Source organism: Drosophila montana, unplaced genomic scaffold (genome assembly GCF_035044405.1).
Source record: "Drosophila montana isolate Dmon_TW-CO22-7 unplaced genomic scaffold, ASM3504440v1 contig_3200_1, whole genome shotgun sequence".
In the NCBI taxonomy this organism is placed as follows: Eukaryota; Metazoa; Arthropoda; class Insecta; order Diptera; family Drosophilidae; genus Drosophila; species Drosophila montana.
The window spans coordinates 2,384,826-2,396,975 of NW_026998080.1; the positions used below are offsets into that span (position 1 = coordinate 2,384,826).

General features: G+C 40.0%; 2 protein-coding genes across 4 annotated transcripts in view; one reads left to right on the top strand and one right to left on the bottom strand.

Annotated features, from left to right (window-relative positions):
* LOC135431613 (cyclic nucleotide-gated cation channel beta-3) overlaps positions 1-12,150 on the top strand; it is an 81,790-nt gene that overhangs the window by 65,699 nt on the left and 3,941 nt on the right. For 2 of the 3 annotated variants that reach the window (XM_064686828.1, XM_064686829.1), the window contains exons 6-8: positions 9,568-9,719; positions 9,896-10,037; positions 10,212-10,361. In XM_064686828.1, the coding sequence (XP_064542898.1) occupies positions 9,568-9,719; positions 9,896-10,037; positions 10,212-10,361 (444 nt within the window). The remainder of the gene's footprint in view (positions 1-9,567; positions 9,720-9,895; positions 10,038-10,211; positions 10,362-12,150) is intronic. The other variant, XM_064686831.1, reaches the window with a different exon arrangement.
* LOC135431645 (C-type lectin 37Db-like) lies at positions 4,879-5,582 on the bottom strand. Its single transcript, XM_064686885.1, has one exon. It carries the CDS (start codon positions 5,555-5,557, stop codon positions 4,997-4,999), a length of 561 nt encoding a protein of 186 aa, XP_064542955.1. The 5' UTR covers positions 5,558-5,582; the 3' UTR covers positions 4,879-4,996.

Here is a 12,150-nt window from a genome sequence, read left to right on the forward strand (position 1 = left end):
TTTGTTGTTCGTTTTGCTGTTTGCTTTCGCTTGCCACAGCTTCAACAACAACAATAAGAGCAACAGCAATGTGTGAGTATTTCTTGCTCTGTGCATGTGTATTTGTGTGTGTTTATGTTTGCTGCTGCTGCTGCTGCTGCTTATGCCCTACAGCTGTAACCGTAACCGTGAGTGCGCTCCAATGTGTGACTGTGTGTATGCGTGTTTGTGTGTGTATTCCAATCAATATTGTAGACGCAGTCGCCGCTGTTGGCCGCTTTTGCCCATTAAGCTGCATGTACGCCAACTTACCGTCGTATTTTTAGAACATGGCTTTTTTTTTTGTAGCGGATGTTGCTGGCATTGTATGGCATGTAGCTGCCCTTTAAGGGCAAAATATTCCATTATCCTTGAAAAGCGAATTTGCCAAGGATATTGCTAGTGCTGCCACGCGGCTGCAGCTGCAGCTGCAGCTAACATGCGCATTGTTATTGTTATTGTTAGTGTTATTGTTATTGTTATTGTTATTGCAACGCTGGCTAACGGAGCGCATTTATATTTGTTTGCCGCCCGAACAAATCTACGAGAGCATCGAGCATCGAGCATTGAGCATCCCAAGTACAACATACAACATTCAACGCCACCCGGCACCTCAACAAGAGCGCGTGTGTTCAGCAGTATCCGCATATGCATAATTAATGATACAAATTGGTTTTTCTGGAAAACTCAGGCAAGCGCTAAAGAAAACCCAACCATCAGTCTTTGCAGCGGAAGCTGCGAGTGCTTACGAATGCGTGGCCAATATTAAATTATATCAGCTTTCAAAACATACTCCTGGTTTTCCCGGATTTTTGGTAATAGTAAAAAATCATGGTTTAATTTTCTAAAACAAGACTTGCAGGACTAAGCATAAACTGTCTTTTTGAACCAATTGTGTTCGTTAAGGTCGCTATCCGCTTAATACGAAATTTAAGCTTTAATTTTTAATTGACCGTTCTACTGAAAATATTGCCTGCCGTACATATTTTCATATACAAGATTTAGTCCAAATCTACCCCCATTGTTGTCATACCAAATATGGTTAGATACGTTGGAACAGAGCCTCCCTCAAAAGATTTTTATTGTGATTAAATTTTAGTTTGGTACGGGTTTCGGCTCGGCTGCTTTGAGGACAACAGGTGTGATTTAAAGCCCAACCCTCGGCAAAAAAATGAAAATCCCGGGCTCGAACTGGTTCGGATCAAAACCCGTTTTGCAGCCTTGCTTTGAATACATGGATTGCATTTACGAAGATTTTAAAATACATACCAATTTTAAGCTGCCTAACTAAAGACTTTGAGACTTATGAATGGGAAATTTTTCGTTTTAAACGTCAAATATCTATCATCTTCCATTTAACCTAGAATAATTGCGGTATTGTATGCCGAAAAGCACTTTTGAATCGTATCTATACTACTCTCCTGCTAGTTTTCAGTCCCACAACATATCAGCTCAATATTAAGCTGTTTTCTATTTTGTTTTTTATCTTCTTTTCAATGCAGTTCCGCAGAGAACTTTTAGCTTTTTCATAGCCTGCCCATTGCTGGGCTGGTTCTTTGTCCTAGCAAACTGCATGCACATGCACATCAGCGTCGCTCTTAAGTGGTTTCTAGTTAGTTTGAAATTTTCACTCGGCCAGTTACCCACAACGTATATGCATTCAGCTTGGCCTGCACCCCGAACCGAACATCCTCTTGCTGTGCTCCGTGTGCTTTTTGTCTTGGGCTTATGAAAAGGCAGGAAGAGCAAGTTTTTGTCACGCATATTTACTGTTTGTATAAACTCGTGGTGCCACCCGCTCTCTGCTGCATCCTGCTGGCCTCAACTGAAAAACTTGCTGCAGCTTGTTTGCCAGACAATGGCTTGAACTTTTGCACCCCAGATTTTTATATTGTTGCGCCACAAAAGGCAAAACTCACACATGATGCCAAGTTTTTTTCTTTATATTTTCATTTTTGTTTTTTGCAATACGCACTTAATCCCAAACCCAGCGACAATTGTCTTGATTGCCAGACTGTCAGACGCGCTAGCTGTCGGCTCAGAGGTCAGATTTGTTGCCACTTGAGCTCTTGATCTGGACAAAGCGGCCGTGTGCAATATCTAAATGCAATTATGGTTACAGATTAGTGCTTAAGGTGGCAGGCGCCGCAAAGTGTTGCCCACAAACTGCTGTAACAACAAGAATAACAACAACAACAGCAGCAGCAGCAGCGGATCAAAATGCGCCAGAGGCAACTGTGGCCAAGCAGAGCATAAAATGAAAAATAAATATGAAAAACGAAGAAAAATAACGGAAAATCTGAAGAAAATGTGCGGCAAGATGCGAAGCCAAATGCAGTTTACCCCGCCCAAACGACCAGCCCCAACCCCAACCCACAGACCAGAACCACAACCCCTGCATGGCCACGCCCCAGCTGTGCTTACTTCAGGGCAAAATGGCAAATTAAATTTAGTGTCGGCAAAATGCAGCGGAATGGAAAAATGCGTTGAAAGCAGAACGCGATGCGACGGGGCTAAGGATAAACTGTACGCCACAGCCAACAACCACAGAGAGCAGGAATTAAATCTCAAATAATTGCTACATAAACAAAGTGTACAACTAACCACAATTATTGGGCCGAGACCATGCGACCAGGCAACGCTCCAAATATATATATATATATATATATAAATATGTATTTTTGGCAATTTCCATTTCCCACACATACACACAACCGCATAGTCGCACACACATGCAAATAAAATGCTGCTTTGGAATATGCAATTAATATTTAGATTGATTTTCAATTGTTAAAAAAGAATCCACAAAGCGTAACGTGACATGCACAACCAGCACTCGAATCCGTAACCAGCACACCCCACCTCCGATTCTGTCACCCATTCAGAGTCCCAGTCGCCCCTCACGTCTCAGGCTTCATTGCCGGAATGCTGGCAGTGTCATGCAGTCAAGCAGAACCGCAATAAAAATCGCTGTAATTTTGCATACTGTCGCCCTGCTGCTCGTGTGCCACGTGTGTGTGCGTATGTGTGCGTTTTTGTGTGGCTGTGCGTGTGCTTGTGTGTACTTGAGTGTGTGTTTTTGCTATCAGCAAGCATATCCGTTGTATGTAATGGTTATGTGTTGTGTGCCAAGACGCTGCGTTGCCATGCAATAATCCTTGGATGCGTTTCGTTGCCAATGAGGCGAAATTGTTTGCAGGCAAAAGAAGTAAACGTATGATAATCGATACCTCGATACCCGATACTGCTGCCAGCATCAGTTACGCAATATTTCTTACACAACAACAGCAACAACAACAATAAAATAATAAAAGCCCACAAAGTAACGCGCCTTGGGGCAAACCATGCAAAGTATTTCAAACAGCAAACGGATAAGCCCAAAGTATGCAATGAATTCCGTGCAAGCCATGGGCTACAATATTGATAGAGAAAGAGACAAAGCGAACGAAGTAAGTCGAATCTTGTGTTTGATGTACGCTTAAACAATGCCTATAGACTAAAATGTAATGTAAATAATCCATTCCTTAGAGTCCTTTGACAAGTGAAACATACAATCAGAGAAATCTACACTAAATACTTTTTAGTTAAGAAATCTTTTATATAGAAAGTTCCAATCAATTTATTAATAGCGGATAAACGCAGGCAGGTTTTGACCAGATACTTAGCTTTATTATTGAGACAGAAAACATATTTGAACTGTGTGAATTAAGCTTTAAGTAAGTTTAAAAAGTTACCGATTGTAACTGAAGCTGCGTCTTAACTTACTTAAAGGTACAATCAAAATAATATAGCATAACAGAAAATAGCAAACGATAATTAAATTTAATATAGCGTAGCATGATGTAATGTAATGTAAAATAATAATATATCTAACCTACCATAACGTGATAGAATGGAAAATAACTAACCAGCACATTTTAATTTGCATAGGTCGAAAAAATTAATTGTAATCGATCCCAAATACTCCCAAACAAACTTAATTCGCAGGTCAGATCTCTTGACCCTTTAATCAAAGTTTTTCAACTGCCTTTACCATTTACGAAATGCATTTGTGTCCACCATATTTATTTATTATGGGCTATTCCTGACCACCAGACGTTAATTCGACACACATCAACTGGCATAGTTGGCAGCATGGAACATCATGCAATTGCCATTAGCCAGTTTGGGTAAACCAACAGCCCTGGGCAAATATATTGCCGGCTGATCGGTGCTCGGCCAGTAGAATTAAATCTCATTGCAGTAACTGCTGCCCGTGGCGTAGAACTCCATTTTTCGCAGGTTCGGTTGTGTCTCATACTGCAGAGCGACCAGTTTGGAGCCCCGGGAGCAGCAGGCGCGAATCAACGGGAACCAGTCCGACCTTTGTCAGCCACCGGCGGGCAGCCGCCAGCAGCGATGTCTCTGCTAACAGAATGAGGCTGCGACAGAGCAAAGCTGACCATTTTAAAATGCACCAATATTTTTGCAGTAGTTGCCAATAACTGATTAGCTGGCTAAGGTATATAGCTTATTTGAAACCGGGGCTTGGTGACATGATAAGCAAGTTTCGGCTTTGCAAAGGCAAAAGATAAGAATAACGATAATGACTATAAGATATCTTAATTGAAAGGAAGCCCAATGCAAACATGTTAAGAAATCTTTATATTGAAAACAATTCATAGGTATTAAGAAAGTGGCTCTGAGTCATCAAAGCAGCAAAGTCTATTGAGTATTATTTTAAATGCTTGATAAGCAATTCATTTCCATCAACACATATCAGATGATGATAAGATAAAATGTGTGTATTATTGCAATATTTTCAAATAGAGTTTCTACCCTTTCCCCAGTTAATATCATACTTTAAGCGGATTCTTTCAGTTTTTCAGCTTCATCATATATTTTATTTAATCTTTGCCAACTTTTCACATTAGTCTAACATGTGTTGGAGTCCAGAACAATGCATTTTTAACTTTTAATGAACAAACTATTTTTTTATTTATACCACCACCTGAGCCTCTTGAAAGGCTTCGGGTTTGAGGCAAATGCGGGTAGTTAGGTTTTGTGCCTGCTGCTCGCAGACAGAAACAGCCCAGGTGGAGCAGTTTCTGATCGAGAGGCGATAATTTCCAATGCTCAATCCGCTGTAGGTTCCAGTTAGCATCAGGCAGTCGCCGTCAGTTGTTCGGGGCTGGCCCGTGGCCCAGGGCAGATAGCGGGACTGTTCGCCAGTGTTTTGCCAAAAGTAGACGCCCTTCTGGCCCAGACTGTTGCCCGAGGTCCACAGCTCCAGCTGGTTTGCTAGGGACGTATTCAGCCACTTGTTGATCAACTGCAGCTGCGTATCGTTCTTCAGGCTGAGCAGTCCGGCGCCCTTGGTGTGACAGTAGCGATCTGCCTCGTACCAGCTAAACCAACTGTTGACAGCCAACAAGCACTGGTCGCCCACCTGAGTGAAGTTCTTGCTGCACTTGGATGCAGCTGTTTGGCTGCTAGCACAGTGCAGCTGGGTCAGCGCCAGGGCGAGGATTGTGCAGGCAATTAATTGATGCCACAACATGTTTGTTATATAAAGAAATCAATACTAACTAACTGGTCTGTTGGGCTTGTTGCTTATATAGTCGCTGGCCAGTTTAGACTCAGGTTCGCCTATCTAACGCTTATCACTTGGGCAAAATGATAAGCTTTGATTGACCAGAGTCGAAAATAGAAGAATTAACTATAAATTTCGCTTATCTTTACAAAGGAATCCCAAGCGACTTTCCAAGAATAAATCGATGAATCAGTTAATAATTAACAATAAGTCTAATGGAGTGGCACTCTAATAGGCAATATTTATTTTGGCGTTGCTTAGCAGATAGCCAACAAGTCGCATGCGCGAATCGAGAGTGCGCGACTAAAGATACGTAAACAATACCTCAAATGAAATTAGCGTTTCACTTAATATTAAGAGTTTAAAGCGGGAATAGAAGAAGTTGTTTAAAATCGGAAATCAAATAGTTCTACAACTGCGCACTTAAGACTCAGAAGATTGCAAAAGCTGGGAAAATGGGAATTGTCAGAAATCGAACATTTATAGAAAGTTTACCTAGAGTCTAACAATCTGAGGGTTATGCTGAGTTCGAGCAGCCGAAACCTCAAACAATTCTAAAGATGCACTGAAATATATTTTAAGTAAGCTCTACCATCTTGATGATGGCGACAAAGCAGAGAGCCTTCTCAATCTTCAGAGCTCACCAAAGGATTAGCCGACTCAACTGTCCCCTCTAATCGAGAATGTATTTTAGAGAGTAATTTAATTTTGACATGAAATGTGTAATGCATAGAAGGAGACTACTTTAATCCCATAAAGGATATATAATCTATATCAGTGTCAGCCGAATCGATATCGCCATGTCCGTCTGCTTGTATGCAAACTAGTCTCCCAAGTTTTAAGCAGTCGTCTTAAAGCTTTTCATAGGTCCGTCCTTTTGTTGGAGGCAGTAAATTATATAGTTGTTGTTAGTTCTATTCACTATGATTCTTAAATATATGCAGCATCCCATTAACATCATCGGACATAAAGCTCTTGTGTGAACAACTTTTTGCTTATCAAGATTTCTTGATCAAGCCCGTCATTTACTAGTTTTAGGTTTAGTTTTACTATGCTGTTTATTTATAAACCAAATGTTATCACTATCGTACTACTAAGTATATCAAGCCGCAAGGTAAATGTCTACAAGGATGGAGAATCTTCGGCGTACCGAAGGTAGCCGTACAGAAAGATCTCCTCACAAGACTCTCGAATTACGAACTTTAAAATTCTCCTCACGTATCTGCAAAGTCGAATATTACTAAGTCTTAAGCATTATTTCTTGTTTGTTGGAAACACAAAAATCTCTAACAAGTGCTTAACAAATTTCAAAGTCAAAGACACCCCGCCATTAAAGGCTTCTCTTAAGTCAGATCATAGAACCTTTTAATTAATTGACAACAACCTGCGCCGTATCAAAGGCAGTTGTCTTCAGGCAAACTCGTGTCTCAAAGGTGCGTCGCTCCTGCTCGCAAATGTAGGGCGCCAGAGTATAAGAATTCTCGACCGCCAATCGGTAGTCAAGAACGAGCAAACTGTGGTCAGCCAAGAGAAGCAGACAATCGCCATTTGCAGCTTGAGGCTGACCCGTGCTCCAGGGCAGATAGCTCGCCAGCTTGTCTGTGCTCTGCCAGTAGTAAACATCCTGGTTGCTCAGACTGTTGCCCGAGGTCCAGACATCGCTGCGATATTCATTGAGCCAATTGCTTATCTGCTCCAGCTGTGCGTCGTTATCCAGGGTAAGTAGTCTGGCGCCCTTGGAGCGACAGTTGCGATACGCCTCGAACCAGGTTAGTGCATTGGTCTCATGTAGTACACACACTTGTCGCCCACCTGTGTGAACTCCGTGCCACAGCTGGCCGCAACAGACTGACTGCTAACTGCAGCTAAATGCAGCTGAGTCAAAGCCAGGCCGAGAATAGTAAAGGCGGCTAACTGATGACACAACATTTTTGGAGTGTATAGAAACTGAAACTCACTAAATGTGAGGTTGGGTGCGCTCTTTATATAGTCACAGATCAATTTTGATTTCAGATTTATTTTGTTGACAATAGATAGTTAATTTCGACCTAATCAATTCGACATAATCATAGTTTTGCGATAATCAAGCTAACAGCAAGCAATTCGTAGAACGCGGTAACCTTTTACGTTGAAGATTGTTTTCTATTAATGAGGTTTGCTTTGATTTTTTCTATGAAAACTACACGTTTTATTAGATTCTCAAATCTTAACATAGTTTCACAAGAAACTTGTTATTATCGAATTAATGCCAATAAATTTTTGGAATTCAGAAAGTCTTTCAACGAGTTTCCAATTACCTACATGACTATCGAAATGGCTTTTAGTGTGCTCTTTTCGTGGACTTTTTTAATTGACTTTTTCTTGTTCTTTTACAATAAAATTAAGAGGACGAATGCCGTATTCTCTTCTCGTCTCGCCCCTATTGGCCCTAGTCATCTAATCCGAACGTCTTATGTGACGGTAATCACAATTCTGGATTCAAAATTTCAAGTCCATTACTTCAATATAGGGATGACCGGACTGCAAGTCCGGCATTGCACATAATATATATGTATACTCTTTTCACTTTGTGAATGATTTAACTTAAGCAACACTCATTGTCTTTAATGGTATTTTCTGGCGAATATCAATTATGAAAAGCCACCCACAGCATTTGGTGTTGGCTGCCAGCCTTTTGAACCTTTTTACTTCGACTGACTGATTGGGCGACAAGGTATTGAAGCCAACAACGATTCAATGATAAATGAACGTGGCAGTGTGTGGCAAGAAAATGCGGGGCAACTGTGACTGCCTCGCGTCACTTGCATTATAGATGAGTCTCTGAAATTAGGAGAAGCTCTGTTGGGAGTTTGCCTGCTGGGCCGACAAGCAATTTTATTTATTTGTTTTCAATCTGTTTGCTTGTTTGCCAGTTGGTTTGCTAATGTTTACACGAGCAAACAACTCCTCCCGCCAAAAGCTCTCAGCCGTTGTCTGTCAATGTGGCACCACCACCATCAACAACAACAACAACGAAGAGAACAACAACAGCAGCACCTCCACCACCTCCAACAGCACCGCCAACATCTACAGCCAGCCGCAGTTGTCAATCGACAAATTGTGTCAATATTTGCTGGCAGTGACGTTGAGCCAAGTAGAGATTTAATTTCCTCTCATCGAGCGCCGCTTGGTTATCCAGTCAAACACACACACTAACACACACACACACACACACACACACACAGACACGCACATACCTGGCAGCCAGTGAAACAAAGACGTCCGGAACTGCACTTAACTCTAGAAAAGGAACGTAAATTTCGATTACACAGTCTGTAAATCTAGCTAAGGTTCCGCATATAGCCTAGTTCTAAAAATAATATTCAAGAAATTGCGACATTCTGCAAACATTCATAAATAGCCCGAATTAATTACAGCTTAATATTAAGCATACGCCAGGTGTTACGGCTTGAATTGATTTTTATTTCTAGGAAATTGGGCTAAGCATAAATAACTTGTACACTGAGAGAAAGCGCAGCTTCGAATTGAAGTAATTCTAATTTATTTTTAATTTTAACTTACTATTTTGTTATCTGTTGAAAAAGTTATCAATGTAGGTGAAGAATTTCGATAGTTGATTTATAAATTTTGTTATTGAACAACGTTCTTTATTTAAGTTATTCTTATTTGGGTTCAAATGATTCAGTCTTGACATTAATTTTATCATTTTACCTAATTCAAGTACAAAAAGCTTGGGGCTTTTCTCCGAGTGTAGGCGCATAATGAAATTTATGCAGAACAAAACGCTGATTGGGTCTGAAGCCGCAGCGATTAGCTGGAGGGGCCGCTGGCCAGTGGCCATTTGTATGCGGCGAGCGTTTCGATTTGCGTGTAATCCACAGCAGAAACAAGCATGCATATATAATAAGCATATCTATATGTATATAGATATATATGTATAGATTGGGAAATAAATCGAATACTATTGCCATTTGTAGCCAAGCTGGATGGAGTTAAGACGTACATGCGCATGCGGCGTGTGCCGAATCATCTGCAGGTGAAGGTCATCAAATGGTTCGATTACCTGTGGCTCACGCAAAAGTGCTCGGACGAGGAGCGCGCCGTATCCTGTCTTCCTGATAAATTAAAGGTAAATAATCCGTACCGTACACAAAACAGATGCCCCAACCAACTGCTGTGACAACATGAATTGTCCATTTTCTGTAGCATGTTATCCTGCTACTGGTTACGCCCTTTGTCCTTAATTCCAAAACAGGCCCAACCGCTCAGCTGTGTCTCTGTTTTCTGTTCTGTTCTGTTTTGCAGGCTGAAATAGCAATTAACGTCCATTTAGATACACTTAAGCGGGTTGAGATTTTTCAAAACACTGAAGCGGGTTTCCTTTGCGAATTGGTGCTGAGACTGCGGCCCGTGCTCTTCTCCCCGGGCGACTACATTTGCCGGAAAGGTGAGTGACCAGAGAGACGCCCAGCTTATGCTTTTATATAAATGCACTTACATATATCTATATATATGTATATGTATATACTATATATGTATCATCTGCGAAACCACCCTAACTCACTCACTTCCCTTCCTATATCTCTCTCTTCCTCTCTCTTTCACGCTTTCACTCTTACAGGCGAGGTGGGCAAGGAGATGTACATTGTGAATCGTGGACGATTGCAGGTCGTTGCTGACAATGGCAAAACGGTGATGGCCTCGTTAAAGGCAGGTTCCTATTTCGGCGAGATTAGTATACTGAATATGGGCACCGCAGGTAAAGAACTTGGTAAATATCCCGTTTTAGTGCGACAGGCGGAACAATAACAATAACAACAAATTAATGTAACTACAACAACAACAACAACAACAGCAACAACAACCAATCCAAATGATAAAAAAAAAACGAAACAAAACACAACACAAATTTTTAATAAGATTCTCCAAATATTTTTTAGCTATGTGTTTTAAACGTGTCTTTAGAAAGTACATTTTGCTAAAGAAGTCCTTAAAGAGTATTCCACTTTACATTAACTTAGTCAACGCTCTTGTTGCGTTTCATTTAGCAGCACAACTACCTTATCTGGAATTTGCCCCTCCCCCCGCACACCCTCACACCCGCACTCATCGACAATCACACTCACTTTTTGCCTGTGTACACATTTATTTATTAGTTTTACAATTTCGGTGTATTATTTAATAGAGCAGACATCAGCCACGCGCACTCGTAATCGTTTAAATTCCATCAATTGATTAAAATATACAAAAATACAATTGATTTATTTTCATTTATTTATGCTTACATTTATTGAAGCATTACAATTGTTTTTAATACGCTTGCGGCGGGTATCAATAATGTGTCATTAAATGTGTAACTCATTAAAAAAAACCAGCGTGTATCAAGTTTTAACAGGTTGTTATTTTAGCTGTTGGTAGTAAATTTATTGGTCTATATGCATATATCGTATAGCTACAATGGAATAGATAAGTTAAAAATGAAATGTTTGTGCATACAACTTTTATGTTTTTCAAGTGCTTTGATACCTTTTCTTACTAATATATTATATAGCTCAAAAAAAAAGATTCAGTTCACAAAATATTGATATGTGCATACCAATCAAGTTGATTATCATAGATAGCGCTTTGTTATAGTCTATATCTGCCAGATTTACTAGCGGTCGATAATTGAGATCTTCTATAAGCAACTCATTTATTTTAAAATCTAAAGCTCATATGTAGGTAGGATGGGTTAAGAGTTAAGCTTTTGCCTATCAAAATCAAAATCTAGATAAAACTCAACAATTACGAGGGTAATAAATATCATGCTTTCATCATGCTTTTTTTCCCATATCTACCATATGAACTTGCTTACGAAAATGTAAATTTTGTGTTAAGCATAAAAATGTATTATTTATTAACCTGATCAGTTTACTATAACTTAGCGTATTTATAGTTCGGTAAGATGAAGTTAACTTTAGTTTCCTGTATTTTATTGTTTGTTTTTTGCTGCTTTTCATTGGCAGCTGCAAAGCGCACAATTTTTTGCTCTTTTGCATATTTTTGCATTTTTCTGCCAAAAAATTGTTTTTATGCCCGTCCTACAAGTATGCAACGCACTTTTATAGCACACTAGCACACACACACACACACACACACACACACACACGCAAAAACAACTTTATTTGCCCTGTTCTCTCAACCTTTTTACCCCCCCGCTCACTCACTCGCTTTACCCTGGCACTGAGCACAATTAATGAATGCCAAATGCAATTATTACACCTGCATGCACACCGTTATATTTACCTACATATTGTATAAATGGATATATATATATATATATGCACACACACATATGTACTACAGTACATTTTGCACAATTAAACAATGCAATAAACTACAAATAAATTGGCTTAAATCAGCAATAATAATGTGCAATTTATTATTACTGTCAAAGTACATTTTGGTTTTAATTTTCAGTTGATATCGAGAGGCAGTTTAAAGCGATGCAACTTGATTTTAGCTAAACGCAACTCAACTCAACTGAACTCGACTGTAAATTACAGCGATAAATCACGTAC

Excerpts from the sequence above, each read along its gene's own strand:
- LOC135431645 (XM_064686885.1), bottom strand. The coding sequence starts at position 5,557 with ATGTTGTGGCATCAATTAATTGCCTGCACAATCCTCGCCCTGGCGCTG.